The 25,187-nt window shown below is 46.5% G+C and overlaps 3 protein-coding genes and 1 pseudogene across 8 annotated transcripts; all 4 read right to left on the bottom strand.

Moving 5' to 3' along the window:
* Positions 1 to 245: 245 nt before the first annotated feature.
* On the bottom strand, positions 246 to 3,077 carry LOC120693157 (membrane steroid-binding protein 1-like). The gene is made up of 2 exons (XM_039976563.1): positions 2,609 to 3,077; positions 246 to 835 (listed from the first exon to the last, which is right to left on the bottom strand). The coding sequence occupies exons 1-2, from the start codon at positions 2,914 to 2,916 to the stop codon at positions 478 to 480; spliced, it is 666 nt and encodes a 221-aa protein (XP_039832497.1). The 5' UTR covers positions 2,917 to 3,077; the 3' UTR covers positions 246 to 477.
* Positions 3,078 to 4,640: 1,563 nt separating this feature from the next.
* LOC120690806 (F-box/LRR-repeat protein At3g48880-like) lies at positions 4,641 to 7,887 on the bottom strand. 6 transcript variants are annotated; one of them, XM_039973632.1, is made up of 3 exons: positions 7,575 to 7,860; positions 5,952 to 6,321; positions 4,641 to 5,524 (listed from the first exon to the last, which is right to left on the bottom strand). In XM_039973632.1, the coding sequence occupies exons 2-3, from the start codon at positions 6,305 to 6,307 to the stop codon at positions 4,912 to 4,914; spliced, it is 969 nt and encodes a 322-aa protein (XP_039829566.1). In that variant the 5' UTR covers positions 6,308 to 6,321; positions 7,575 to 7,860; the 3' UTR covers positions 4,641 to 4,911. The 6 variants fall into 6 exon arrangements, with proteins under 6 accessions (XP_039829566.1, XP_039829567.1, XP_039829568.1 ...); XM_039973633.1 differs by lacking the exon at positions 7,575 to 7,860 and adding an exon at positions 6,755 to 7,568; XM_039973634.1 differs by lacking the exon at positions 7,575 to 7,860 and adding an exon at positions 7,040 to 7,568.
* A 12,709-nt stretch (positions 7,888 to 20,596) lies between these two features.
* LOC120688834 lies at positions 20,597 to 22,223 on the bottom strand (annotated as a pseudogene).
* Positions 22,224 to 22,736: 513 nt separating this feature from the next.
* Positions 22,737 to 25,112, bottom strand: LOC120692875 (LIM domain-containing protein PLIM2b-like). Its single transcript, XM_039976272.1, has 5 exons — positions 24,076 to 25,112; positions 23,857 to 23,956; positions 23,746 to 23,768; positions 23,317 to 23,406; positions 22,737 to 23,015 (listed from the first exon to the last, which is right to left on the bottom strand). Exons 1-5 carry the CDS (start codon positions 24,208 to 24,210, stop codon positions 22,737 to 22,739), a joined length of 627 nt encoding a protein of 208 aa, XP_039832206.1. The 5' UTR covers positions 24,211 to 25,112.
* Between the last annotated feature and the right edge of the window lie 75 nt (positions 25,113 to 25,187).

Raw genomic sequence — 25,187 nt, 5'->3', positions numbered from 1 at the left:
AAAAAAAAAGAAAAGCAAATAGTCTTAAAAAAAAGTAAATCAGTTTGCTGACAAGAAGATTTCCACAGCACACCCCATGTGGGTGGAATCTCGCAAGGAACCGATACCACAAGGATTTTTCTTTTTCTTTCCTAGGATACGAAATGGGTGAGGAGATAGAAGAAATTAGATGCTACTTCTGTGCTCATATGGGGAGGGGAAGAAAACGCAACGCATGCAACTGCAACATAGAGTACTAAAACAAGTATATTAACTGAGGAAGGGATTGCACAACTGGATGCCTTTGTACTCCAAACCAACAATGACGTCTGATAATAATAATAATATAAAGCAAAGTAGGGCCATGGCGCTGGTCAAGTTTACATATCCAAATTACACAGCCTATGTCGCTAATAGGAGAGGATGGCAGTGCCCTGACACGAACCCAGCGGGACCATGTCCATTTATTTGCTGCATCCGCTGGAGCTCTGAGTCACTCTAGCTCTCCTTGGCGCCTTCGTCAGCGGCAGCTTCCTTCTCCTTCACTTCCTCCGCAGCTACCTCCCTCGGCTTCTCCTCAGTTGCTGGTGCCTTGGGTGCGGTCTCACTGGTTTCAGCAGCAGCTGTGCTTGCGGTGTTTCCATCTTCAACGGGGACAGTCTTCTTGACGGTACCAACTTTCACGTACTTGCTCATGAACTTGTATTCCCAGTCCTGCAGGGCGTCCAGCTCAAAGGGACCAAGGCCAGAGATGTCGCTGGTTAAGTCCTCTGGCTCGAAGGACATCTTGGCTAGGGCCCTGCTGGCGTCTTTACCAGCGAATAGAGCGTACGGTCCACCAGGTCCATAGAACATTCTGCATACAGCCGTAAAATAAACAATATAATTACATAATGTAATATTGTAAGTAAAAGGAAGAAAGAAAAAACTGATGCGAAAGATAGCTTCACCAACACATTTCTGGATACAAATTAATTCACAACTGATCAAAATTAGCACAGCTATTCTTAAGTACAGTAGGCATGCATCATGGAAAATGACCCCTCACCTAAAAAGGTACATGTGCTTTGCATGGACAGTGATGCAATAGATAAATGATTGTGATTGTCAAAGCATGTGTCCATTTGAAGATAGACGCGCATATAATACAACAGATCCAAGAATTTCTAAAATACCATCATCCACCCACAAGATATGGCTACACCAGCAACTGCATCTCGCAAACCAAGGGATAGATAAGTGATATCACATATCTTATTCCATTGTTGTTCCTAACCACAGAAATACTACAGAATGAAGGAACAGACAGAAAAACAACTCTCACTAATTCTTCCAGTGCTGACTGAAAAGCATACAGTGATAGTGGCTTCAGCACCTTCCTGATCTCCCATTGAATCAGAACTTTACAAGTAAACATACCACAATCCTTTTAGGTTTCGGATATTTTACAATTTTAGAAGATAATTTCACCTCCAAGTACAAAACCACACATTCAATCATACGATAAAACCTTCTTATGGCACAAAACTATCTTTCTAGTTAGTCAGGGAAATAATTCAAGGTACAGTCTACAGAAGCAACAATGGCACCCAGGTTCTTCAGGCACAGCTGGTAGCTTGCTAAACTTTTGGTATTGTCGTTTATTATGAGCATCGGATACCTATATTCAATCAGGCAATCGCTACCAAATATACTTGACATTTGCAACTCCAAAGCTCCCAGATGGCATACAGTCAACTGGTGCTCAAAAGATTCTAATCAAGTATCCAAATAATTATATATCAAGCTTTATAAATATCCAAAGCTTGTGCAAAGAAAAAGTCAGCGAAAGCCACCCCAACAAACATTAGGCAATTGATGTCAAGGCCCAAAGGTTCGCTATGAGCCTGCCATGCACACACCTTAACTTTCCACCCACTACAGTTTTTTACCCCTAGCTAACCAAAGTGCCAATTCATATTACACAAATAGTAATCAATCAAACCAGTTTGCATGATCATGTTCTGTAAATACCGATGTTTTGACCTCGATGGGCTGAAATACGAAGCGGTTACAAACATTACAAATCATCAAAATGGCAAATCATCACTAACAAACAACATTGCAATTAATTGGTAGTTTCCGTATCTTCTTTCTCCTGATCGATGCCGTCCATGCAACTGAAACATGGACTGCAACAAAACATTCAAGGAGACCCTAGATTCCTCCCATTAGCCAGGTAGATGGAAAGGACAAGCTCAAAGACCTCGAATACGACAAAGCATTCAATTGCTTCATAGAAATTCAAGTAAATTTAACACCCGAATCACTCCAATCATCGGAAACGACTAAGCTACAGTTGCCTGAAAAATTGGGACACGAATTCTAAAAAGTTTCTCAACGCGAATTTGATAACTCAGATCGCTACAAGCTAAAAAAAACGGTAGCCACTACTCAGCCAGCTCACCCACATGGTACTAACTACATGGCAAAACCAGCTGATTGTGCGACCTCATCAACAATCATACAGCAACTAGTGTCGGCCGTTCTTTGTATACGATCTAATCGATAGAAAAATCATACACTGATTCGGCTACAGTAGAATCGGGTAGCTGAAAATATTTTTGGGGTTTTGGTGCAAGGAACAGACCTGCTCTGGGTGACGTCGTAGATCTGGCCCTTGATGGCCATGAGGAGCGGTTTCTTGGGGTCGGACCCGTCGTACTGGCGGAGCTCCTCCTCGGAGACCTCCCCCATCTGCACGGGCGGCGGGAGCGGCTCCGCCTCGGGCACCTCCCGCGGGCGCGGCGGCGGCGGGGGCGGGGGCGCGAAGAGCCCCGACACGACGTGGTACAGCACGGCCGCCACCGCGATGGCCGTGAAGAAGGCCACCGGGGACAGCCCCGTGTACGCGAAGATCGCCTGCTTCAGCGTCTCCCACAGCTCCGCCACCGCCATCGCTGCCTGCTTGCTCGCCGGCGACCGGAGCGACGACGATGCGCTACCCTATCCCCCTCTCCCCGAGTCCCCACTCTGACTTCGGGGCAGCGGGGTAGTCTCGTCTTTTCGCGCTGCTGGGGAAGGGAGAGGACAGACGACAGAGGAGGCGGTGCAAAATATCCGCAGCTTTTATAAAGCGAAGGGGGAAAGGCGTGAGCCCTTTCCGGGAGCGTCAGAAGTGGCGTAGGTAGCTCTGTCTGAGTATGACGAGTGGGTCCGTGAATTCAGTGAGAACATTGGCCCGGGCTGCTGGGGTGCAGCGGAGATCTCGAGGTCTAGAATCTTGGGTAAGAGCAAGAATTATAACCCAGCCGGCAGCTGGCTGAAAGTCATTGCCATGTCACTTAGCCGAGCTCTAAAAGCTTTCCCATATAATGGGTTGGCTATAAGCCGGTTGGTACACTGGCTGATTGAAACATCAAAGCAATTAATGTCAGCATGGGACGGAGGAGCACGGGATCGAGATGCGGAAGAAAGAGCCGGCTGTTTCGCCCGCTGCGGGCTGTAAGCGGGCGGTATGGCCTCGGGCGTCCCGTTTCAGCCGGGCGACTCAGTATCCGCCCGCTTTACTCTCTCTCCTCAATTCTCTTCCCTCCAGCTAGGATCCGTCTGACGTGGAGAACTATTTCGCCCGCTGAGTAAGCCTCATAATACTTGCTCTAATCGGATCGCCTCGGATCCAGGGCCCAGATGTAAGTGGGACCCCGATCCGTCTCGTTTAGGCGAGAGTCCTCTACTGTTTTTCTTTTTTTTGTGTGGAAAAGATTGCTAGGATAATTTGCCTTTGTATCCTCGATTTGATTACATTTTGACAATTGCTATTTGGGTAAGGATCTACTTGGAAGTTGGAAACAAGAGTTTTACAAGAGTTTGTGCCAACTGGGAATGCAAGGATTCAACGAAAAGTCTAGAATTACGAACAGGCCAACAGTGTGTAACTGCATTAATCTTTGTTTACAAGCATTTACCGAATAAGAAGTGTTGCGAGGCCCTTTCTGAGTTTTGGTTCACAAATTGGTACGGTTTTGCACGGCAGCCAAAAACGTCTTCTAGAAGTCTAGAACATTCGTTCCGACGGAATGGCTGCCCTGCCTACGGCTGTGGCCCTTCGGAGTCACACCATCACAGAACACCTCATTCCAACAATTAATTGTTTTAAAGATTTTTGGAAGTATACTCAATACTGCTCGTTTAGTTTACCAGTTAGCAGTGTCTATGGAAGCTCTCCATCCTAATAGTGATGTTGTTCCAATGTAGCTATCAGGCCCATCTGTGGTTGTTAATGTCCCTTTGTTTCGGTACACTGGAATGGCCGCTGGCCAACGCACGTGTCTAGAAACTCGGTGCACGTCTGATATGGGAGATCAAAGGTCTAGTACTTGTAATCAAGTACTCAAGTGTCACATACTTTCGGATGTTAAATAATCCGAGTTAAAGCCCAACTCGGATTCTTTGTTTACACTTGGCCTCCCGTAGCTTTCCTTATGAGTTATGCCTCCATTTCCTGTCACAGCCCAACTTTCGGATGTTAAAGCAAGTATTCAAAATCAGTGCGTAAACTTTTGCCAATTTTACTTGATTTTTTAAACACTAAGGGTGCATTTGGATGATAGCCACAGGCTGCCATACCCAGCCCATAGTGTCAGGGTCCACTCCGTGAACACCAGCTGGTAGTACATTGGTTTCATGCAACATCATTTGAAACTTGAAAGCATATGGTCCACACCATTGTTGCAGTCACCATAGAGACTATCACAACCCATTAAAATATGACCAGCTATTATTGGATTTACAGCACTGCCAACACACCACACACACACACACCATTCACCCACATCATTGTCCGATATTATTTATCTATGGTTACAACTCGGTGGTTGCTATGTTCTGTTTTACGAATGCCAGGTCAAGTTTCTACAGTGAGGAGGCGAGTTTTATACCCGCTTTAACCATCTACTCTACAGACGTCAACCTCTCGCAACCAGCATCAAATAGCTTCCCATAATCTTGCAGGTCAAGGGACCTGACCTCATCTCGACGCCAAAACCAATCCTCGTACCTGTACCAGCGCATGATGCCTTCATCCACCACCATCCGCTGGCATGCAATGCACGTCCTGCTCTGGCAGTAGTGGAATTCACGCAGCCGTGAAGCTCTCTCGAGAATTTGGCCATCCAGCTCATGAACCACTTGCTTCCGCCCATTTGCCGCGATGACCAACAGCAGGGAGTGGGAAATATTCAGAACCTCAAGATATTCCATCGAGTGCAGTAAAGACTGCAGTGCATCCATGGTCACTTTCGAGCAACGAAGACTCAATACTTTTAGCTTTGGAAGGAATTGCAAAATCGCAAAGGCAAATTGGTGATCAAATGAGCCCATGACCTTAAGTTCTGTGAAATTCTTGCAGCTTCTGCCTATCTCTTCCATAATATACAGAGGATGTCCGATGGTAGGCATTGTCAAGGACTCCAGCTCTTGCCACCTTTGGATAGCTTGGCATATTCCCACTCTGGTTATGCGGTTCCATGCTGGCATAACCAATCGTTTTAGGTGAGGAGATCTGCTAGATATCAGGCAAAATTATAAAGTGTTAGCCCTCTTCAATGAAAAATGAGAGATCACAAAACTCAAGCATCAGGAGTTTTCTTGAGATACAATCAGAAGATTGGTGTACCAAAAAAAAAAGGAGCCGATTCTCAACTTAAGTGTACTCTAACATCCTTCCCTAGAACCCTTCTAGTTTGAATGGCTCTGAAATAACAGCTATCCAAAGTTGCTAACAGAAAAATGCATGAAAGAATATTTACAAAAATAGAATATTTACTTTGGATATAGCATTCATATTTACGATTCAACTGCAGACTAACTACAAGCATTCATCTGTGCAGAAAGCCATAAGATGTAGTTCAACTATTGTATTCAAAATCAACTGGCAGGATTAAGTTAGACTAGTTGAGTGCCCATGCATTGATGTACAAGGGTTTTCTTACCTTTTTGAAATGAAATGAAGGTGCTCATCTCTCATGTACAAATTGTAATGGAATATCATGCAATTGACATTCCCACAGCTAATTGCCATAGCCACCCGTAGTATCCTTGCAAGTCTCTTGTCAGACCTATCATCAACCCAAATATATGGTGACGCTCTTGTCTGAATAAAATTAGATTTTAGCAATCCAAAGTCAAGAGTGCCCCAAATAAGTGGATCTGAACAGGCCGAACGCCACAATCGACAAACTTGAGATACTGGTGACAGCTCAACCAAATTTAATTCCTTGAATATCTTCACAAGGACATCAGTGTCCATGTCCTCCCATCTTTTGCCCATCCATTTATTCTCTCCCATTCTTAACAAAAATCCTGTAGTGGAACAAAAAATAGTTAAATACATTCAGTGGTAAAAACTATCTGCCCAATCTACTGCCCTTGCAAGAGCAGCTTAACAAACAAACAAAAGCTATAATATGTACAAATAGAAGTAATTAAACTTCACAGAGCCAAATTCCCAGAAAATAAGTTCCACGGACACAAATTCTACTTCTAAGATCAACACAGTTACTTAGCTTGACTATGGAGATCTTTAGGATCAACTAATAGCATGGTAGGCAGTAGAAAAACAATAAATAAATTTTCAACACTGTACCTTCCACCAAATAACCACAAAATGTATTGATTAAAATTATCAACATCTTTGGTTGATGTTTTTTCCTCTTCGTTTCAGAAAACATTTATGGATTTGCTATGAGATGGTCCAAAAGTAAGGATTTAAGAAAGGTAACACTAACACAATAACCTTAACAAGAAAAGATACTAGGAGCAGGTTAAGCCAAACAAATGGGACAGATACTTCATTCTTCAATCTCATGAACACAATATGAAGATGTTTGCTACTGAGGAGTGAGGATGGTATCGGTATGTATGGTATGTAGGCCAGCGACAGACAGTAGAATTTAATATGATATGAACATTTCATCTATCTATTCCCTAATCCCACACCGAAATATCCTTAGAGTATCAAACCAAAGGCTTTTGCATCCCTGCAAATATATTTACCAGCTTACTAAAAAAATATATTTACCAGCAGAGAGCAGACAGAACCCAGTGCATACAGTTTCGCTTGAGAAAGTTTGAATTCTACAAAAACAAACCAGAGGATCTTGAAGAAATGTAAACACACCTTCCTAATAACATAAAAACAAGCAAAAAGTCACCCATCTTCAGATATCGGCTGGGAGAAGCTTAAATAAAAATCCAACTATAAAATCAAGGTGACCCAAAAAAGAAAAAAAAATGAGGATCCCCTACTGAAGACAGCTACAGACTGGGAATATGCTGAACATACACTCGACTGCAACTCTAATTAACCGCAACTGACAATCGGGGATAGAAGAATCACTAGGAACAAAATCCAGGAATGTCAAATTGACGGCGAATTTCACTTGGGTCATGTGCACTGGCAGACCCAGCATAGGGCACGATAATCTTTGCAAACAAAATCGAAGTTAGTAGGTAGATAATACATGTTGGGTCAGATCCGAATACAAATAGCTTACATTAGGGATTGGGATGCTCCGTTTCGCACAGCTGGAAGGGGCGAGAAGGGGAGGGCATACCTGGTGGGCACTTGTCGCCGGCAAAGGACCCGCCAAGGAAGACGTGGCGAATCGCGCCGCCGCTCGCCCAATCGTCGCCGCCAGGAAAGGGAGACCGAGAGGGGAGCGGCGATGAAGAAATGAACGGAGCAAACAACCGAGGAGGGGCGCAGGGGTCCCCGGCCGCGGCGACGGCGGCCGGAGGCGGTGGAATTGGGGTTGCGCGGCGCCACCCCTCTCTTGGCCGGGAAAACGAAGCGGCGGGGAGCAGGGGTGGGGGGTGTCCCGGCCGGCGGGGTTAAAAACCGGTCGGGTTCGGGTCGCGGGCACGTCTGCGTGAACCGTGGCTGGGTGTCCATGTTTTGCCTTGTTTGGTTGCGCTAGAAATCTAGCACGCACACTTCCCGAAAAAAGAATCTCACATATATGAAGCACTAAATGAAGTCTATTTGCAAAATTTTTTTAGGGATTGGTGCAACTTTTCGCAACGAATCTAATGACGGTAATTAATCGATGATTGCTACAGTGATGCTACAGTACCATCCTCTAATCGCGCGGTCAAAGGCCTCATTAGATTCTTCAGGGTCACTAGCGCGGGGGTTCTGGAGTTGGTTTTGTAAACTGACTTTGTTTGACACCGTAATAAGCGGTCAAAGTTTACTATTCATTACCGGCCATCAAAACCAAACGGGGCACTGACGTAGTGACGTCCGATATATCTGTTTCAAATTTCGCGGCTGTTTCCATTTTCACCCTGATCCTATCTACAACTCTTATAAAGAAGCTCCCCACTACAACTCACTAATTGTTATTTCTCTTGACATGCAAGCTATCCACGTCATTGCAAAATTTCCACCATTTGGATTGCCATGAAATTCTTATATTGGTCCATCCATATGAAAGGGAACCCAACAGACTCATGTTTCCTTTTGTCTCCTAAAATCAAGTTTTAAGCAGATTTTACTGTCCTCGGTAGCTAAAAAGATCGGGTCCAGCTTTATTTATTGTAGTTCTATGTTAGTTTCTCAATAATTTAAATTTTCATTTCATAGAAAACCACGTATATATCATGCTCAGTTATTTATCAAATTAAATTAAATTTATAGAATAATCTACCTTCGTGTAAAAAAGGCCAACCCTTAATTCTCTCCCGACTAAATCTAAAAATCATAATTAAAAATTATATAAAATATCCCGCGACAACGCGCGGGGAATGAGGAAGTTGTATAATATATTGGCTGCTTTCTCCTTTTCTTTCCATTTTGAAATATAAGTTGTTTTCATTCACAAGGACGGATCATGATGTACGGATGTCGCATAGGATCTTGCTCCAAGCTTCCAATGCTAGCTCGAGGGATAGGTTCTCGACTTCTCGTTGGCAGTGGCACCGATTCTAGCGATGTCTGTGCAAGGGTGCAAACATTATCAGCGACGATGACGGATCAAGACACGCAAGAAAGCGAGCATTCAATTGGATTTGCACCCGCAACCTACGAGAATCAGTCATCAAGAAAGCCAATACGTGGAGGGCCTGGAGGCTCAAAGCGACCCTTGTATGTGCCACCGGGGAGTATCTGGCTGCACTCTAAACTAATCCGATAAGATGCGACGGAGGCAGCACTCGGAATCTCGGATGCCGCAGAAGTCGCGGGTGCGCGCACGGGGATCTTTCTCCCCGGGGGCCGGGCGGGGCTCGCTTTCCGCCAGTCCGCCTCGCCTGCCTGTCGCCGAGCCCCGCGGAGAGCGACGCGGCTTTTTCCTCGGACGCCCGAACGCGGCTTTTTCCTCGGACGCCCGACGACGGGTGGCGCGCGCGCGCGCCAGGCGGCGGAATATGCTGCCGGGGCAGCAGCTTTTTCTTCCCTGTTCCGGTGTTCCCTCCCACGCGCGGAGCGGAGAGGGAGGTGTCAGCCTGAAAAGCCGTCCCCGCCTCCCCGGTGGTGACCTCACCGGTCTCTCTCCCTGCAACGTCATCGCGCTGGCTGCCTCCGCGGCTCCGCCTTTCCTCCTCGCTTCGCTTCGGCTCTCGGCGGCGTGATGCGTTAGCTGTTCGGCCCCCGCCTGTCGCCGGTGTGGAGTGGAGTAGGTGGGGGTGGGGGGGGGGGGGGGGGGGCTCGTGGAGCACCAGTGTGGTGGTAATCTGACGCAGGGTTGGTTGGTCAGGGAGGGGATTACGCCATGACGGCCACGCTTGGGGAAAACTGGAGTACGTAAAAAAATGACTTCGATCAGGTCAATGGAGGCCAGGTCACTGCGTCACTGTACGTAAGATAGGCTGGCTGTAGCCGAAAGTTACGGGTCGACAGCTACAGTGTTCTGCCATGTTTGTTAGGATCACGGACTAATTTTTAGGTTGGATAACGTCGTATATTTAGGTACCTTAAAGCGATCAGTGGTCTAGTCTAAAAAAAAGAAGGGGTGAATTAGGCTCTCTAAAAATTTTAACCTATGGCTCCAACTAGTTTGCACAAAACTTAAACTAAAACAAGCTATCTAGATGTGCAACTACGGTTCACCTTAGTGTGAAACCCTCATCCCTAAAGAGTTTTGCAATCTATAGCCAATCCTACCTCCCCGACCTTTTCCCCGCTCGGTTCCGGCGCTCCCGCCGCGGCAGCGCAGCCGCGCCGCCGTGGCCGCGCCGCCACCGCCGCGCGCACGCCGTAGCCGGAACGGCTCGGCGCCGCCGCAAGCCACCGCCGCCCCGGCCTGGTTGCGCCGCCGCGGGGCCGTTCTGTGCGCGCGCGTGGGCCCCGCCTGCCCGTCCCGGCCGTGGGGCCCCGCCGCAGCGCCGCCGGTCGGCCCTCGCCGGCGGGGAGCGCCGCTGCGGGCTATCTGGCCGCGTCAGCCGCACGTGCGGGCGCAAAACAGAGGAGGGGGCGGGCTGGGCTCCCTGGCGGGTGGGGCCCGGCTGTCAGCCCCCCTTTTTATGTTTTTTCAATTATTTGTTTAGGCTGAAACCTTGTTTAATTCATAGAAAAAGGTAGAAAAATGCTAAAAATGCAAAGTAAATTTTGTTAGTTTTCTTAGATCCAGAACTTCAGAGGAAAAAAATACTTGTGCATGTGAAATGTCGCTTTTGCCCCTGCTAAAAATGTGGTTTGTGTTTAAGCTAGCGTAATTAGTACCAGATGTTTTGTTGCTCTAAAATTTATGAAAAGTTCGCAGTGACTTACTCCTTTCATGTGTAGTCCACTGTAAAATTTTCAGGTGCATGGTCTATGTGCATGTGTGTGGATCTATTGTTGTTTGTTTTCTTTTATAGGGTTAAAATGAATGCTCTCGATCGTCAAGAAATGTTGGAAAATTTGGGTGGCATGCTTTATTGCTATCACGTTGAGCTGGTAATTTTTGTGCTGAGTCATGTTTGCAAGTTAAGTGTTTGCTTTTAAATTGCCCTAGCTATGCTCTTTTCTGTTATAATTGAGGTTAACTGGTTGTTATTTCATGCATGTGTAACCTCAACAAAACAAGCATATGTCTTAATCCATGCTGCTGTAAGCAAGTTTACTAGTTGTTGTTTTGAAGGAAACACTTCAGGCTAAAACGAGTTGAATTTCTGAACTGCATGGCATTGCATCGTTTTGAAATGCATCACATCTTAAGCCCTCATGCGTTGCATTGTGTTCTAACTGTTGCATGGCATTCTTTTTCATACGTGTAGACGCCGCGAACGAAGTCGCCTACGAGCTGATCGCCGAGCCGATCCAAGAGCCGTAGGCGGGAGAGCAGCAGGAAGACGCAGGCGAGCCCACTTGCGAAGAAGTTGCTGACCCCGTTGACCTGCAAGGCAAGCCCCGGAGCATAATCCATATATTCAGTATATTAATGTTTAATTAAGTATTTGTGCATTTATGTTCTAGGAGTTGTATGGAACCATAGTATGCATGTTTTCTCTAGGTACCGTGGGTCTATACTAGTACAGTTGTCGATAGAAATGCTCTGCTAAATAAGATTTTGGTAGAAGTTGAGTGATTACTGTCACTCGCGAGTTTTAGGATCTTGATCCCTTAGCTATGGCTTCGATATGAGTTGATGAGTAAAGAGAATTGGAGACCGGGCGGAAATGAGTTGGAGTATGGATATGGAATAGATGAGAAAATGAACTTCCGCCTGTGTCGATTGAGGACCGTACCGTTGTTACCCCTGATGACTAAGGATTGAACAGTACTAACCACATGCCGGAAGTAGGAGGTAGTCGAAACCGGTAAGCTAATTACCTGATTTGTAATGATACTTTGAATCGCGACCAGCTACTCTGGGAGTGGAATGATGGCGGGTGTTGGATAGTATGTCGCCTCCGGGTTCTCCGGGAGTTCGCCGTGAGGGACCCTTCACCCGGGTTTTGGCAGGCGTGATTCAGACGTCGGGGTGATGATGGGAACAGTTGACGTGTGTGGCCCGACGGGGTTTTCACGTGTCGTGTGAGTTAGGTCCACCTTGCAAGGTTAAATCGGATCGATTCGCCGTCTCTCTCGGTTAAGAGAACCTTGGTCACTGCGTCACATCGTAGTAAGAAGTGGAATAAGCTTTGAAAGGTGAAGGCGGAATGTTGTATCTGTTGTTTTGAAGAATTAATCTGATCTACCCTGTGTGCTCTAGATGTTTAGGCGAATTTAGTTAATACTCGCTGTACTAAATGGAGCTAAAATATTGAAAGTAAGGATTCACTGCTAGCAGCCTTTCAGCAAAAGAACTCCAGAGCCAAAAAGCTTTGCATGTCTAGGTAATAGACTAAGTATACCCAAGGTCGGGTAAGTCTTGCTGAGTATTAGTATACTCAGGGTTGTTGTTGTAACCCTTCTGAGCAGGTTGTGTCCCCGCTGACTTCGAGGAGGTCTGTGCGTCCTGGATTGGACAACCACTTCCTCCTGGGTGGACCGTCGAGTGGGCCCCGTCTTCCCCGTGAAGATCGGGCAGGTTGGCATCACATCGGTGGGCAGGATGTGGAGCTCACCTTGTATCGTCGTCGTGGATATCGTATTGTATTTCGAACTCGGTTTTAAACTTCCGCTGTGTTTTGAACTCTGTCGTTTGTACTTAAAGCTTTTATGTAAAACCTGTGCTGTAAATTAATTTGAAGATTTCTGTATGCTGGTATCATTTGTGCTCGTCTTCGTATGGGTCTGCTAGTGCAATTGTGATCCTGGAGTATAGTAGTTAATCGGGATTTACCTGACAGCCTGTCAGATTACACCGTTTTAAGTGCACAGTAACTTGATTAAGTATAAAGATGATGGTTAGCGCACTTAAGCCAGTTTAATTTGGGCGGTGCTGCTATAGAGGCGCTCGGTCTTGCACCAAAGCCAGGCCGTCGGATCTTCCGACAACCATCGGATGCACCGATGCTATAGGCATCGGTTCTTCTGGTGCTACTGGTTTCAGTAGAACTCGTCCAATTCAGCATTTCTTTGCGTTCTTTCTTCGTGTATTTATTTGTATGGCCTTTTTACATCATCCCTGAGATCTAGAAATGTTCACTCAACAAAATCATTAGTCCCATTGATTGCGTTGTCATATGATCACTAAAATCACTCGAAATGGCTTAAATGGTGTCATGTTCGTTACAATCTCCTCCTTTTTGGTGATTGATGACAACACAATCAAAGCAAACATAAAATTTGCACAAGTTGTCAAATTGAACCACTTACACTTGCTTGGATGCTTACCATCATCCAATGACGGCTTGGCCTCCCCCTAAAACCATGATCCCCTTTGTTCCTCCCCCTATTTACTACTCTTCTCTCATATGTTGACTTGATCCAGTCGGCATTTTCCCCTTTTGGAATATAATTTTCCTTCTTGGGAACATCTTTCCCTCTTTGTTGGGAACATGCCTTGCTTTGATCCACCTCTCTCCCCCTTTGGAATCAAAACACCTAAAAGGTCTTGCACATAAAAGATCTTACAAAACAATATAGCTCAAGAGAAAATTAGTAGCCTAGGGAGTTAGTTTCATGACTTATGATCCAATTGTATGATATCAATGAAGATACCAATTGAAAATTTACTATGGTGGATCACAAAATCACGAAACTAGCATGACATGAGCTAAGCTTTCCACAAGTGTGTACACAACATGATAATGTGAAAATTAAGTGTACAACTAAAAGATTCAACAAGAAAGCTTAGATCATATCATGCACGGAGGTAGCTCCAAAAAAAAAGATAAGAAAGTGACAATTATACCAATTGAATGAGTTTAGAACCTTGCATACCTCCGGGGAATATTTGTTTACCTTGCATGTACCAATTTGAAAGTGACTTGCAACCAATTTAAAGTCTTTAAACAAAGAACACTTGGTACATCAAGGTTAAGCAAATGTATGAGCACATAGCCTATGAACTTAGATATGAGCATTTAAATTCAATAGAGCATGGCTCAATATGCATGAAAACACAATTTATCTAATTACTCTTATAGAGTTGTTTGTTCACATTGATCGTGAGAAACATTCTCTTAGAGTGTTAACTCCACGTGAGACTACAAAAAATAAACTTACAAACATGTTAGTCTCAAAATCACAAACCATAGGATGAACTCCCCCTAAATGTGTGCATTTAGTGTTTGAATCACCAAGCAAATGTATGCACATTGATTTTCACACAATTGGGAAGTTTACCCTATAGTTTGTGTTCATGGTACACATATGAAATACATACCTTATGAAGTCCATGTATCATGAAGGGTAACCTTGTGTAGCTTTCTACACACTTATCAAACTATTTAGGTTGCTAATGGGTTAGAATCATGACATAAACAACCTACCATATATAACACTAGGAGATGCAATGTATGCAAACAACCTAGCAAAAACAATGGAGCTACATGATGCTTGAATTGAACTCTAGCTACCATTATCTTATGGGGGACTTGGGCAACAAATATCCAAGTTGCGAGCTTTGCTTGTTTTGGCTTGAACCTTCACTTCAACTTGTAAGCTAAGCCTCCAAATCCCCCGATGTCATTCTTGGGCTTCAAGTCTCCTTTGGAATCCACACCATTTGAGGCCCCTTCATATTGGTGATGATGTCCTTGGGCACCTAAATGGAGTGGTTCCAACTCCTTTCCTTCTTACCAACCTTGTGAGCAACCACTTTGTCATTGGTCTTCTTTTTTATTACATAGGAGGTGCTATTGTTTTTGTTCCTCCGGTTGGGCTTGGTGTAGATGAGAGAACTCTTGATTGTGAGCTTCTTTTTGTTCTTCTCATCCGGAAGCTTCTTCCTTGGTTGAGGACACTTGTTGGACTTGTGGCATTCTTTGTGGCACTTTGAGCAAGTCACGGTGGATCCCTTCTCAAGTTTCTTCACCATGTCTTCACGGTTATCTTTAGAAGGTTGGACATTGCTCTCTATGCATTTGCCCTTCAATCTATACAAGTCCTTCGTGAGCCTTTCCACTTCGTACTTGAGCTTATCATTCTCTTTGGCAATGAGATCATCACATGATTCTACAACAACATTCTCATTGCATTTCTCATTGCAAGGGTTAGAGCAAGATTCATCAATTAAGTCAATGCATGAAGTTGAAGCATCTACCCTAGAGATTGGAATTGCATAAGGGATAGTTTGCTTCATTTCCAAAGAGTCATTAGTATCATTAATGCTCTCAAATTTTAATTTGAGCTCTTCATGCTACTTGCTAAACAAATTGAATTTGCACATCAAATCTTCAAAATTTATAGCAAGATAAGCATTTAGATCATTGAGAGCATTAAAGTTTTTAATTTCTTTTGATTGCTTCTTAATAATTTTTTGGTGCTCATGAACAAGGTCAAAAAGTTCATCAATTGAAGAAGAGTCGGAGTCATCGTCGCTTATATCGATATCCATATCTTTGGCCATAAAACAAGTGTTGGATGATGATCCCATGCGGGTGGTAAATTTTTTGTTTGATTCATCACTTGAACTTGCACTTGATTCTTCACCACCGCTTACCGATTCACCAAATACGGCATATGATTCATGCTTGGGCTTCTTCTCCTTCTTATGCTTGTTCTTCTTGAACTTCTTCTCAACCTTTATGAGTTGATGGTGAGACCCATCTTTGAGGAAGACCATGTACCCGATTGAATTGATTTTCTTCAAGCATTTGTTCATCTTCTTCACTTGCTTGTAGAGGTTGGGGTTCATTGGTTCTTTTTCATCATTTGAGGAGCTTATTGCATCCTCTTCTTCCTCATCACTTGAGCTATCTTTAATGTTCATCTTCTTCAACTTTTTGAGTTGCTTGCATGCAAGTGCGCTATGTGTTGGTGAAGAAGATGGCGCATTTGTCTTGATGTCATTGCGTAGCTCATGGGCAATTACCTTGTTGAGGACTTGATTTGGTGTCATCGTGTCGAGCTCTTTTTTATATAGAATTGTGGTCATCAAATCATAGTCCGGCCTTCGAAGTGAGTGAAGGATCTTGCGAATGAGTTCTAAATCTTCAATTTGCTTCACACCTAAAGGAATTTATCTCATTCACAAGAGTGTTCAAACGTGAGTACATAGATTCGGCATTCTCATTATCAAGTTGCTTAAAACTATTAAGCTTATCAATGAGAACATGATATCTTTCATGGCAACATCCTCCGTGCCCTCATGGTTCTCAATGATAGTCTTCCATAGCTTTTTAGCATTTTCACATGAAAAAATACGATTGAACACATTGTCACTAACAGAAGACAAGATTATGCATTTAGCGGTGACATCATATTGCTTCTCTTGTTGACCATTAATTTTTATGCCCTCACTCACAACTCTCCAAATGTTTAGCCCCGTCGCTTGGAGATGGGCTTGCATCAAAACCTTCCATCGTTGGAAGCCCGTGCTGTCGAACCGTGGAGCGGGTCTAAAAGGATTCATCCTTTCCCCCTAAGAGCTAACTCACTAGGCGGTGAAGCCTACCGATCTAATGTGCCGGTAAACACAAATTTGCCAATGAAATTAGCTTTATTTGTGAGAGAAGTGAGTCCCTGCTCTGATACCAATTGAAAACGATCGGGTGCTCTAGCCTAAGAGGGGGAGGGGATGAATTAAGCTCTCTAAAAACCTTAACATATGGCTCCAACTAGTTTGCACAAAACTTAAACTAAAACAAGCTACCTAGATATGCAACTACGGTTCACCTTAGTGTGAAACCCTCATCCCAAAAGAGTTTTGTAACCTATAGCCAATCCTAGCAAGATACTACACTAAGAAAGTAAAGGCACACAAGTTGCAATATGAAATGTGGAAGCTAAAGGAGAGGGATGAGAGAAAGCGAACTCTCGACACGAGGATATATCCCGTGGTTCGGTTTGCCACAAAGGCGTCCCTACGTCCACGTTGTTGAAGCACTCACGAAGAGTATCGCTTCCCGACAATCAAGTCTCTTTTGTGAACACAATCACAGTCACCTTGATCCCGATCTTCACTAAGAGAGATTGCCCACGAAGGAGGAGTCTCTGCCCCCCGCACAATGTCGTCAACGCCGCTCCACACCAAGCCGGAGGGTCGTTGACGTGCCGGCGAGCCACCAAAGCTCCAAGGATGGCCGGCGCACCAAGATACAATGTTGGTTCACTCTAGAACCACAGCACAAGAATCTAAATCTTGCTTGACCACTCAGTAAAGAGCTAACCTAGCACTAACACTCACAAAGCTTGTGCTAAGGACTAAGGATTTGATCTTTATGCTCTTGGATGGCTTAGAGGTGTTTTTGGGTGTGAGTGGGATATCCAGCAACTCCAACAAACTTCAAATGGCCGGGGGAGCTCATATATATAGGCCTCCAAGTCGAACTAGCCATTTGTAGCCGTTAGCAGCTTTCTGCGTAGGCATCGGAACATCCGGTGCATAGTGTATCGATTCTTTCGGTCACTCTGCATTCTGAACTAGTCATTGGCTTCTCTGACGCTTCTGCAGCTGAGTTGGCAACCACCGGTTTAACTGATGACCTAGTGTCGGTTCAACCGGTGCCTCTTGATCTCGATGTTGCCCTTGCTGACGTCATTGCACCGACGCCTTGCTCCAACACTCCACCGGTTCAACCGGTGCTGAAGGCGTGGCTCCCTCGCGCTTGACATCGTCTCTGGAACATAGTACGTGGATTGCACCGACGCTTCTCTTGACACCGTCGGTTCAACCGGTGCTTCATTCTTTCCTCACTTGATCTCCAAAGGCGCTCAGTCTTGCACCAAAGCCAGGTCGTCGGATCTTCCGACAACCATCGGATGCACCGATGCTATAAGCATCGGTTCTTCCGGTGCTACTGGTTTCAGTAGAACTTGTCCAATTCAGCATTTTTTTAGTTCTTTCTTCGTGTATTTATTTGTATGGCCTTTTTACATCATCCCTGGGATCTAGAAATGTTCACTCAACAAAACAATTAGTCTCATTTATTGCGTTGTCATACGATCACCAAAATCACTCGAAATAGCATAAATGGTGCCATGTTCGTTACAGTACCAACTAGGACTAAACATGAGCTAACTAATTGCATCGGTCTCGACTAATTTATGAAATGAATTTATTAAATCTAGTTAATCTATCACTAGTATATGTTTGTTGTAGCCCAACATAATCTAAACATGGACTAATTAGATTGAATGGATTCATCTCATGAATTAGTCTTCATTTATGCAATTAATCTATATTTAATATTTTTATTTGGTATCCAAGCATATGACGTGACGAGACTAAAGTTTAGTCCGTGGGAAACAAACATCACAGGTTGTAGGTTTCACCGTGCCGCTTGTTTAACTGGAACCGTACGCACGACGTTGCGGTCTCCCGTTACCCTTTTCCTCTCTTCAGAGCCTACCCTGGTTTGCATTTGCCTAGCAGCCGCAGCGTATATGTCATGGGGTAGTGCTAAGCTTTGACATGTCATTCAGGTGCTCCATGAAACAAAACACTCCAGTGTATAGTCTAAAACTAAAGCAACCTTTTTTTCCCTCCTATGTATGTGGTAGCCAAGTAGTAGTGATGAGTAGGAAATGCTATTTTATTTGAAGCATCAAGTGCCAAAGTAAGCACCAGTGCTAGGATGATGCTTGTTAGCACCCTGTCCTCCAGCGTGTAGCACTTTGAAAAAGTGACAGTGGTGCTTTGGAGCACCCTCTCAAAGCTCACACTGGAGCTGCACTAAGGGCATGAGCAATATTTTTTTACCAACTAATAAGTAAGGTGGGCCCTAATAGAATCAGGTATTTGTTGTTTATCATCTTCACAATGTGCACAGTAAAAAGTAGGTAATAAGATGGACCCGTAGCAATAAAAAGTGTGAGAGGAGATAAAGTGCACAGAGAGAATCAATGTTTTTTTTCATTTCTTACTGCTACTACCTGCTATTTGTTACTTACCGGTTCCACAATGGTTACTACTAGATAAGATGACAACATTTATTGTTTAGACTGACTCCAACAATAAAAGATATTTCGGAGAGGTAAATTGGTGTTTGATTTCTGTGTACAGTATTTTCCATTCTCCTTTCATCCCACCGGCTCCAACAGAGGCAGAGCAATCGCATTTGCAATCCTCTGCCGCTACCCACGCCGAGAGAGGCCAGCTCGTGTTTGCGCCTTGCCTCCTCCACCGGAGGAGAGGGAGCCGCTGCTCGCCATCCTCCACCGCCGCCGCAGCTGGCCCGCTGCTCCGCGCCCGCGCCCGTCGGCCATGGACATGGCGGATGCGCCGGCTGCGGGGATGGAGAAGCGGCGCCGCCCATGGCTCCCTCCTGCATCCCTCTCGACAGGGCGGCCTCCCCTTCTCCCCTTCTCCCGCGGCAGAGCAGGCCCGTGCCGCCGTCCCCTTCTCCCGCCGCGGCCCTTCCCCTGCTCCTGCTCAGGGCCGTCGTCCCCTTCTCCCGCGGCAGAGCAGGCCCCGTGCCGGCGGCCATGGATTGGGCTCGAGCTCCGGCGCCGGCTCTCTGTGGTGGCAGCAGCAACAGCTTCGGGCCGGCGGCGGCAGCAGATCTGGATGTCGCGGGGCGCTCGACTCCCGCCAGCGCTCCTCCGCCACGATTGCCTCCCACCGGCGTTCCTCCTTCGCGCCGTGCTCGCCCCACGCCGCCGCCCCTGTGCACCCTCCGCGTCGCCACCGCCGCTCGCGAAATGCATTCGAAGAGAGAGGGGTGTATTTTTACACCTCCTCTCTCCTCGGAGGCAAACTGGCTCGGACTTTTGCCTCTGCTGTTGGAGAGGGATTTTGCGATGCACAGTGCCAACTCGAGATGTAAAAATGAATTTGACTCTGCTGTTGGACTCAGTCTTACTACATGTTTTTCTACCTCCATCGTGGCTGCCCTAAGAGCAGTCCCATCCGAAAAGGAAGATGACTGCAGCAAGCCAGCAACGTCCACCATTCCACTGATGGATGCCAAACAGCATCGCAAGGCATGGCTGTCTCTCTCTTGTCTCGGGCACTCTCGCCTTCCTGCAGCCCTGCCTGGCATACGTGGAACGCTGGAGACGCGGAACGGGAGGAATGCTTGATACATACCCGCGATTTGACACCCCCAGCCCCCAGGGCAGGGAGCCAGGGCGCAGGGCTAGAGAGACGTCGAGAAATGGGCACTCCGTGTGAAACTCAGCATGTTTCCACACGTGCTGTTGGGGAGCGGCCACAAACGAAGACTCTACTAGCGAAGGCCGAGGCAAGAGCCGCCCCGTGATTAACCAGCGAAGGGGGACACGCGCTGATGATGGTCAGGAGAAAAGCTGAAGGGGATGAATCCAGCAAGGCAAACGTGATCTCGGTGAAGATTTGAGGACCCACCTGGCAGAGAGCTTCAACGGAGGTGCCATGGCCAAATAGGTTGTTCCTTCATGTATAAAGTCCGATTTACCCTCGGCCGTTAGGATTTGTTAGTGCTAATTGTACAATTGTAAAGGGTAATTTTGCTTCTGGACATCCTTCAACCTTGATTTTGGCTGGAAGACATCGCTCAAATTCATCTTTGCTGATGGACATTTTTCAACTGTGACTATTTGCTAATGGACACCGAAAATAATAAAATATCATTTTTTAGAAGAGGGAGAAAGAAATGGACAAAAATACTCATCAATCTAATGTTACTCTTGCTCCGACGAGCTCTTGGTGGCTGCCGATGGTCTTGGAGCGCGCGCATGGCCTGATGCCGCCCCCCGCGCCCAAGCCGCAGCCGCCGGAGAACCGGTCGCGCTCGGGCGTGCCGGCCGTTGCCGCGGCGCGCTCCGGGACCGCTCGCGGGCCTTGTCCGACTCCGTCGCCGCCATGTAGTTGGGCACCGCCCTCGCGTGGTGCCGCTGGGAGTGCAGGCTCGGCGTGCAGCTCCCGGCGCTCGCTCCGCGGTCCACGCACAGGGCCGCAGGCTCGCGGACCGGACCTGGATCCGGGGCGCACTGGCAAGTGCCCGTGGCCGTGGTGCGCGCGGTTCATCGGCGAGGACGACGGCGCCTGCGTCGCGGCGTCGAGTAGGAGATGGGCCACGCCGTGTCGATCTCCAGCGTTGGACGCGCGCCCGAGCGCCGCGGCCCCACACCGCAGATGCTGCTCCGGTTCGTGTCGAAGGACGCGCGCGACGCCATCCACCGCTCCGCCCACCGCGGCTGCTGCCCACCACCGTCCACATCCATCTCATCTGCCACCGACGTCGGGTTCCTCCAAAGCTGCATATATACATTCAGGGCAGCACTGAGCAAACCAGCGATCCAACACTTGGGCAACCAAATACTAGAGCGTGGATGTGTCGACGCTGACTTGGTGCTCCCGCACGGCGCGGTGGCGGCGCCCCGCCGCCGGCGGACATCGACATGGAGAAGGACATGGAGTCCTGGGAGAGGCGCATCCACTGGTCCCGGACGCGCACCAGCACCTGCATGCAGCGGAGCGTCATGTTGGCCTGCTTCCGGATGTTGTGGCCGCACACCAGGGCCTGCAGCTTGATGAGGCCCTTGAGCGCCCATAGCACACGGCGCCCAAGGTAGCCCTGGAACGCGGATCTAGATGAGGACGGCGGCGTAGTGCTCGTAGACGGCGAGGCCGGAGCTGCTGCTGTGCCCGGAGCAGGTGAGGCGGACCACCTCCGCCGCCACCTGCGCCGTGGCAGCAGTCACCACCGCCAGCGCGATAGCGTGGCGCTGCTCCTCCGTCACGACCGGGGCGCGCGGGGTGAGGGTGCTGGCGCGGGTGTGAGTGCTCCGGCGCGGCGGGGGCCGGGGATGGGGACGAGGACGAGGATCTCCGAAACAGCCATCTCCAGCGCTCCCGCTTCCCCTGCGCGGTGTTAGGCACAACTTTTTTTTTAAAAAAGATTATCAGGCACAGCCTTGGCGAAAAAGAAGCAGCAAGCACAGCAGAAATAAGGGTAAAAAAGAACTTTTCACCTTCTTTATCTCTCCCCAAAATAAGAAATGAATATTTTAATCCTTTCAATGTCCAGTGGCAAATAGATGCAAAAGAGCAGTGTCCAACATCAAATTTAATTTTGAAGGATGTCAGCTGGTAAATATCGTATTTCTAAGATGTCCTACAACAAAATTACCCAACTGTAAAGGACACCCGGATAATTACACCTTGATCCCCAGGCTAAGAGCATGGCTAATGGATACGGCGACAGCGGGTGAAAAGCAAGCGAGCGTGAGCAGCATTTAGTGCTGCAGCGGCAGCAGTGCATGCGGCAGTAACCAATAAACGGAGAGTAGGCCCTCGCGCACCCATGCGCCCGCTCTTGGCCGGGTCTCGCGAGACGTTTACTATTTTCTCTCTCCTAATTTCTCTCTCTTCCACATCAGACTCCGTCCGCTCCTAACCATCCATAATACTTGCTCTAAATAGCAGGGATCACGGTGATTGTAATTATCTCCTTAATGACACTCTGAAACTCACGAGTCATATTGCTCCCGTGCTGGTTTGATCTATCGTTCGTATGTTTGGTATTTGTTGTTCGTCGTCACGATTCCAACACGTGCTCCGGATTGCAAGCACGCAATCACGCCTGCCGACCGCACGGCGACACGAGCAATCAGGCAACGACCAAGCGGAATTTCAGCGGTCTTGTCGGGCACATCCTGCCATTCTTGTCCAGATTTTTGCTGTCATTGGCCAAACAAACAAATGGCAGTTTGGCACGGATACAGGATGGGGGCCAAAAAACAGGCGAGAACAAATAGGCTAAAATTCCAACAGACGTGTAGTGCATATATGCGTCCGCGTGCATCGCGTGTGGGCGCTTCAGTGCTCCTGCACCTCGGGAGCTTCCGGGACCTGCTCCGGTGACGCTTCTTCCTCGGGTGGCTCCGCGGCGGCCTCGGGCTCGTCGGCGGCAGAGTTCTTCCCAGCCGCGGGCTTGAGCAGGTTGCTGTAGCTGCCGGTCTCCTTGAACACCTGCCAGAAGTGGTTCTGGCAGTAGAGGATCCCGTTGTGGGAGGCGTACGAGGCGGTCGTCAGGAGGCAGCCGCCGCGGGCGCATTTGAAGCAGGTCTTGTGGTAGGGCTCGCCCTCCATTGTCATCTGCAGAGTAAATCTAAACGATCAGATGTTCAGGGTCCAGGCAAATAAGATGAACTCCGGGAGAAAAGGAAAATAACTCTATGCATGTGGAACCGTCAAAAATTTATTGATCGCAAAATCTGGTGGAATTCACCTAAAACTCAAATGCACATGCATTTGCGTTGTAACTCTGCTTGAATTTATTTGTCAGAAGTTGGGAGATGAATGCTCAATTCCACTGCCACAGTATGCTACTTTCCACCCACAAACATAAAGTAAAAGCTAGGTGTTATGTTCGCTGTAAAACAAGGTATGTTTGTACCTTCTCCAATGGGTATACAGTCTTGTTGCAGGCAGCACACTTTTCTTGAGTTCCGCAGAAAACGGAGGATAACTTGTTGGGGACCTTAGACTGTTTACAATAAGAAAACAGGTTTATAAGCTGAAATCCATGACAAATTTGACACGTGTTGCTGATTGTACTCTTTAAATATTAAATGGATGGTTTCGGCAATGTAATTTGGGCCGCTCTTTCTATCTGTTAATACAACGACGTGCAGTTCTCCTGCGCGTTCGAGAAAAAAATATTAAATGGACAGCATGGACGACTAATCATACTGGCAGCTTTCGAAGATTACGATCCTAGTATTTGTTTAATAGTCTTCACACAAGAAAAAAAAATGAACTCTGGTCTACGAGATGCATAAAGAAAACTCTACAAACAAAGCAATCAGAAACTGAGGATACGTGCCTGCTCATTATTTGCCTTCGGACCTGAAGGGAAAGAAAACCAATATATAGCAATAAGATTGATGCCATGCTTCAAAAATCAGAGGAAAACACTGATGCAACTCAAGCTTACCTGTGGGGAAGTTTTTGCAGAAGGAGCCTGTTGCCTTGAACAGCTGTTCAAAATGGGTCTTGCAGTAAAGAATCCCATCCATGGAGGAGTAGCTGCACATCTGAAATTAGCACAATTTAACATCAGCTCATGCATAAAAATATAATTTAGAAGATCACAGAGGGTATAAGAAATCGGTACTCGGCGTCATGGGCTGCAAATGTCAAGAAGAGGGCATACCGAAAGTGTGCCTTTGCAGTGGCTGCATCTGAAGCAATATTTGTGGTACGGAATGCTATCTACGGTGAGTAGATCAATGAAATGCACGGTTTTGTCACAAGCCTTGCACTTGTCCTGCGTACCATAGAACGTCATCTTTGATGTCTAAGTGGTGGTACCTAACAAAATATGTTGCTCAGTTGCAACAACCCTTCTAATGGTATCCAGATAACCTCGCCACTTCGGCTCTCAATCTGTAACACTGTAGATGCAGAAGAAAGCCAAAGAGAAGGTGGGAGAAGTGACGGAAGGCTTTAAAATGCAATGCCAGAATGCTGATTTGCAAGAGAGAATTTTGTGGGAGAAATATTAGAGGGAGGCTCCAATCCAGAGGAAAAGGGCAGAAGTGTGAGAATAAAAGTGCCATGTCATGACGCTAACTTTGGACACTACTCCTTGCATGGTTCTAGTTTTTTGTTTTTCTCCTACACAAACTGATGGACCATACCTAGTGTCCAATGATAGCTAATGGCCAATAATAGTCTGAGACATCCGCAGAACGAACAGGAAACTAAAAAGCCAGTGTTATCTGTCGACCAATGTTATTCTTAGTGCACCCAGAAATACACATGCATTCTCAATAAAAACCAGAAACAGGATGAATATAAAATGATATACACTTCATCGTTTGATAATTTAATGTAAAGAAGATGTCATTAGCCTTTTTGAGAAGTATAGCATTGAAAATGGTTATATTTCTAGATAGGAGATAATAATGAATAAACCAGAACAAAAACTAGCTCCTTGAATGATCAGAACAGAATTATTTCGTTAGTAATTATTATGATCTTCGAACTAGGTGAAAGGGGAAAAAATGATGAGACCTAGGATACACATATACCTCCTTTTCTCTCACGCATAAGTGTTACATTCTCTTAAGCCCCAGAAGCAAGCAGGATTTTATATATGTAGATCTGATTTCACTCCCTAGAATTTATTCTGCAAAAGAGAGTGTACCATGTCAGTTCTGCTTGTGTGCAAAGTACTATTAGGGATATCCAGGACAAGTTGACAATTAATCTCCAACAGGTAATGCAGGGAGAAAGTGCATCTGAAACTACAAATACATATAG

The sequence above is a fragment of the Panicum virgatum genome, chromosome 9N, assembly GCF_016808335.1.
Source record: "Panicum virgatum strain AP13 chromosome 9N, P.virgatum_v5, whole genome shotgun sequence".
NCBI classification, from domain to species: domain Eukaryota; kingdom Viridiplantae; phylum Streptophyta; class Magnoliopsida; order Poales; family Poaceae; genus Panicum; species Panicum virgatum.
This window is presented reverse-complemented; position numbering and strand designations above follow the sequence as displayed.

What these genes read in the sequence shown, in the direction of transcription:
- LOC120690806 (XM_039973630.1), bottom strand. Translation starts at nt 6,352, where the DNA reads ATGTATTTAACTATTTTTTGTTCCACTACAGGATTTTTGTTAAGAATG. An exon ending in CTTCATTTCATTTCAAAAAG is followed by an intron (nt 5,525 to 5,951) that starts GTAAGAAAACCC and finishes CCTGATATCTAG; the next exon opens with CAGATCTCCTCACCTAAAAC.
- LOC120692875 (XM_039976272.1), bottom strand. Translation starts at nt 24,210, where the DNA reads ATGACGTTCTATGGTACGCAGGACAAGTGCAAGGCTTGTGACAAAACC. An exon ending in ACTGCAAAGGCACACTTTCG is followed by an intron (nt 23,957 to 24,075) that starts GTATGCCCTCTT and finishes TGCTAATTTCAG; the next exon opens with ATGTGCAGCTACTCCTCCAT. An exon ending in CTGCAAAAACTTCCCCACAG is followed by an intron (nt 23,769 to 23,856) that starts GTAAGCTTGAGT and finishes CTTTCCCTTCAG; the next exon opens with GTCCGAAGGCAAATAATGAG.
- LOC120693157 (XM_039976563.1), bottom strand. Translation starts at nt 2,916, where the DNA reads ATGGCGGTGGCGGAGCTGTGGGAGACGCTGAAGCAGGCGATCTTCGCG. An exon ending in TACGACGTCACCCAGAGCAG is followed by an intron (nt 836 to 2,608) that starts GTCTGTTCCTTG and finishes GGCTGTATGCAG; the next exon opens with AATGTTCTATGGACCTGGTG.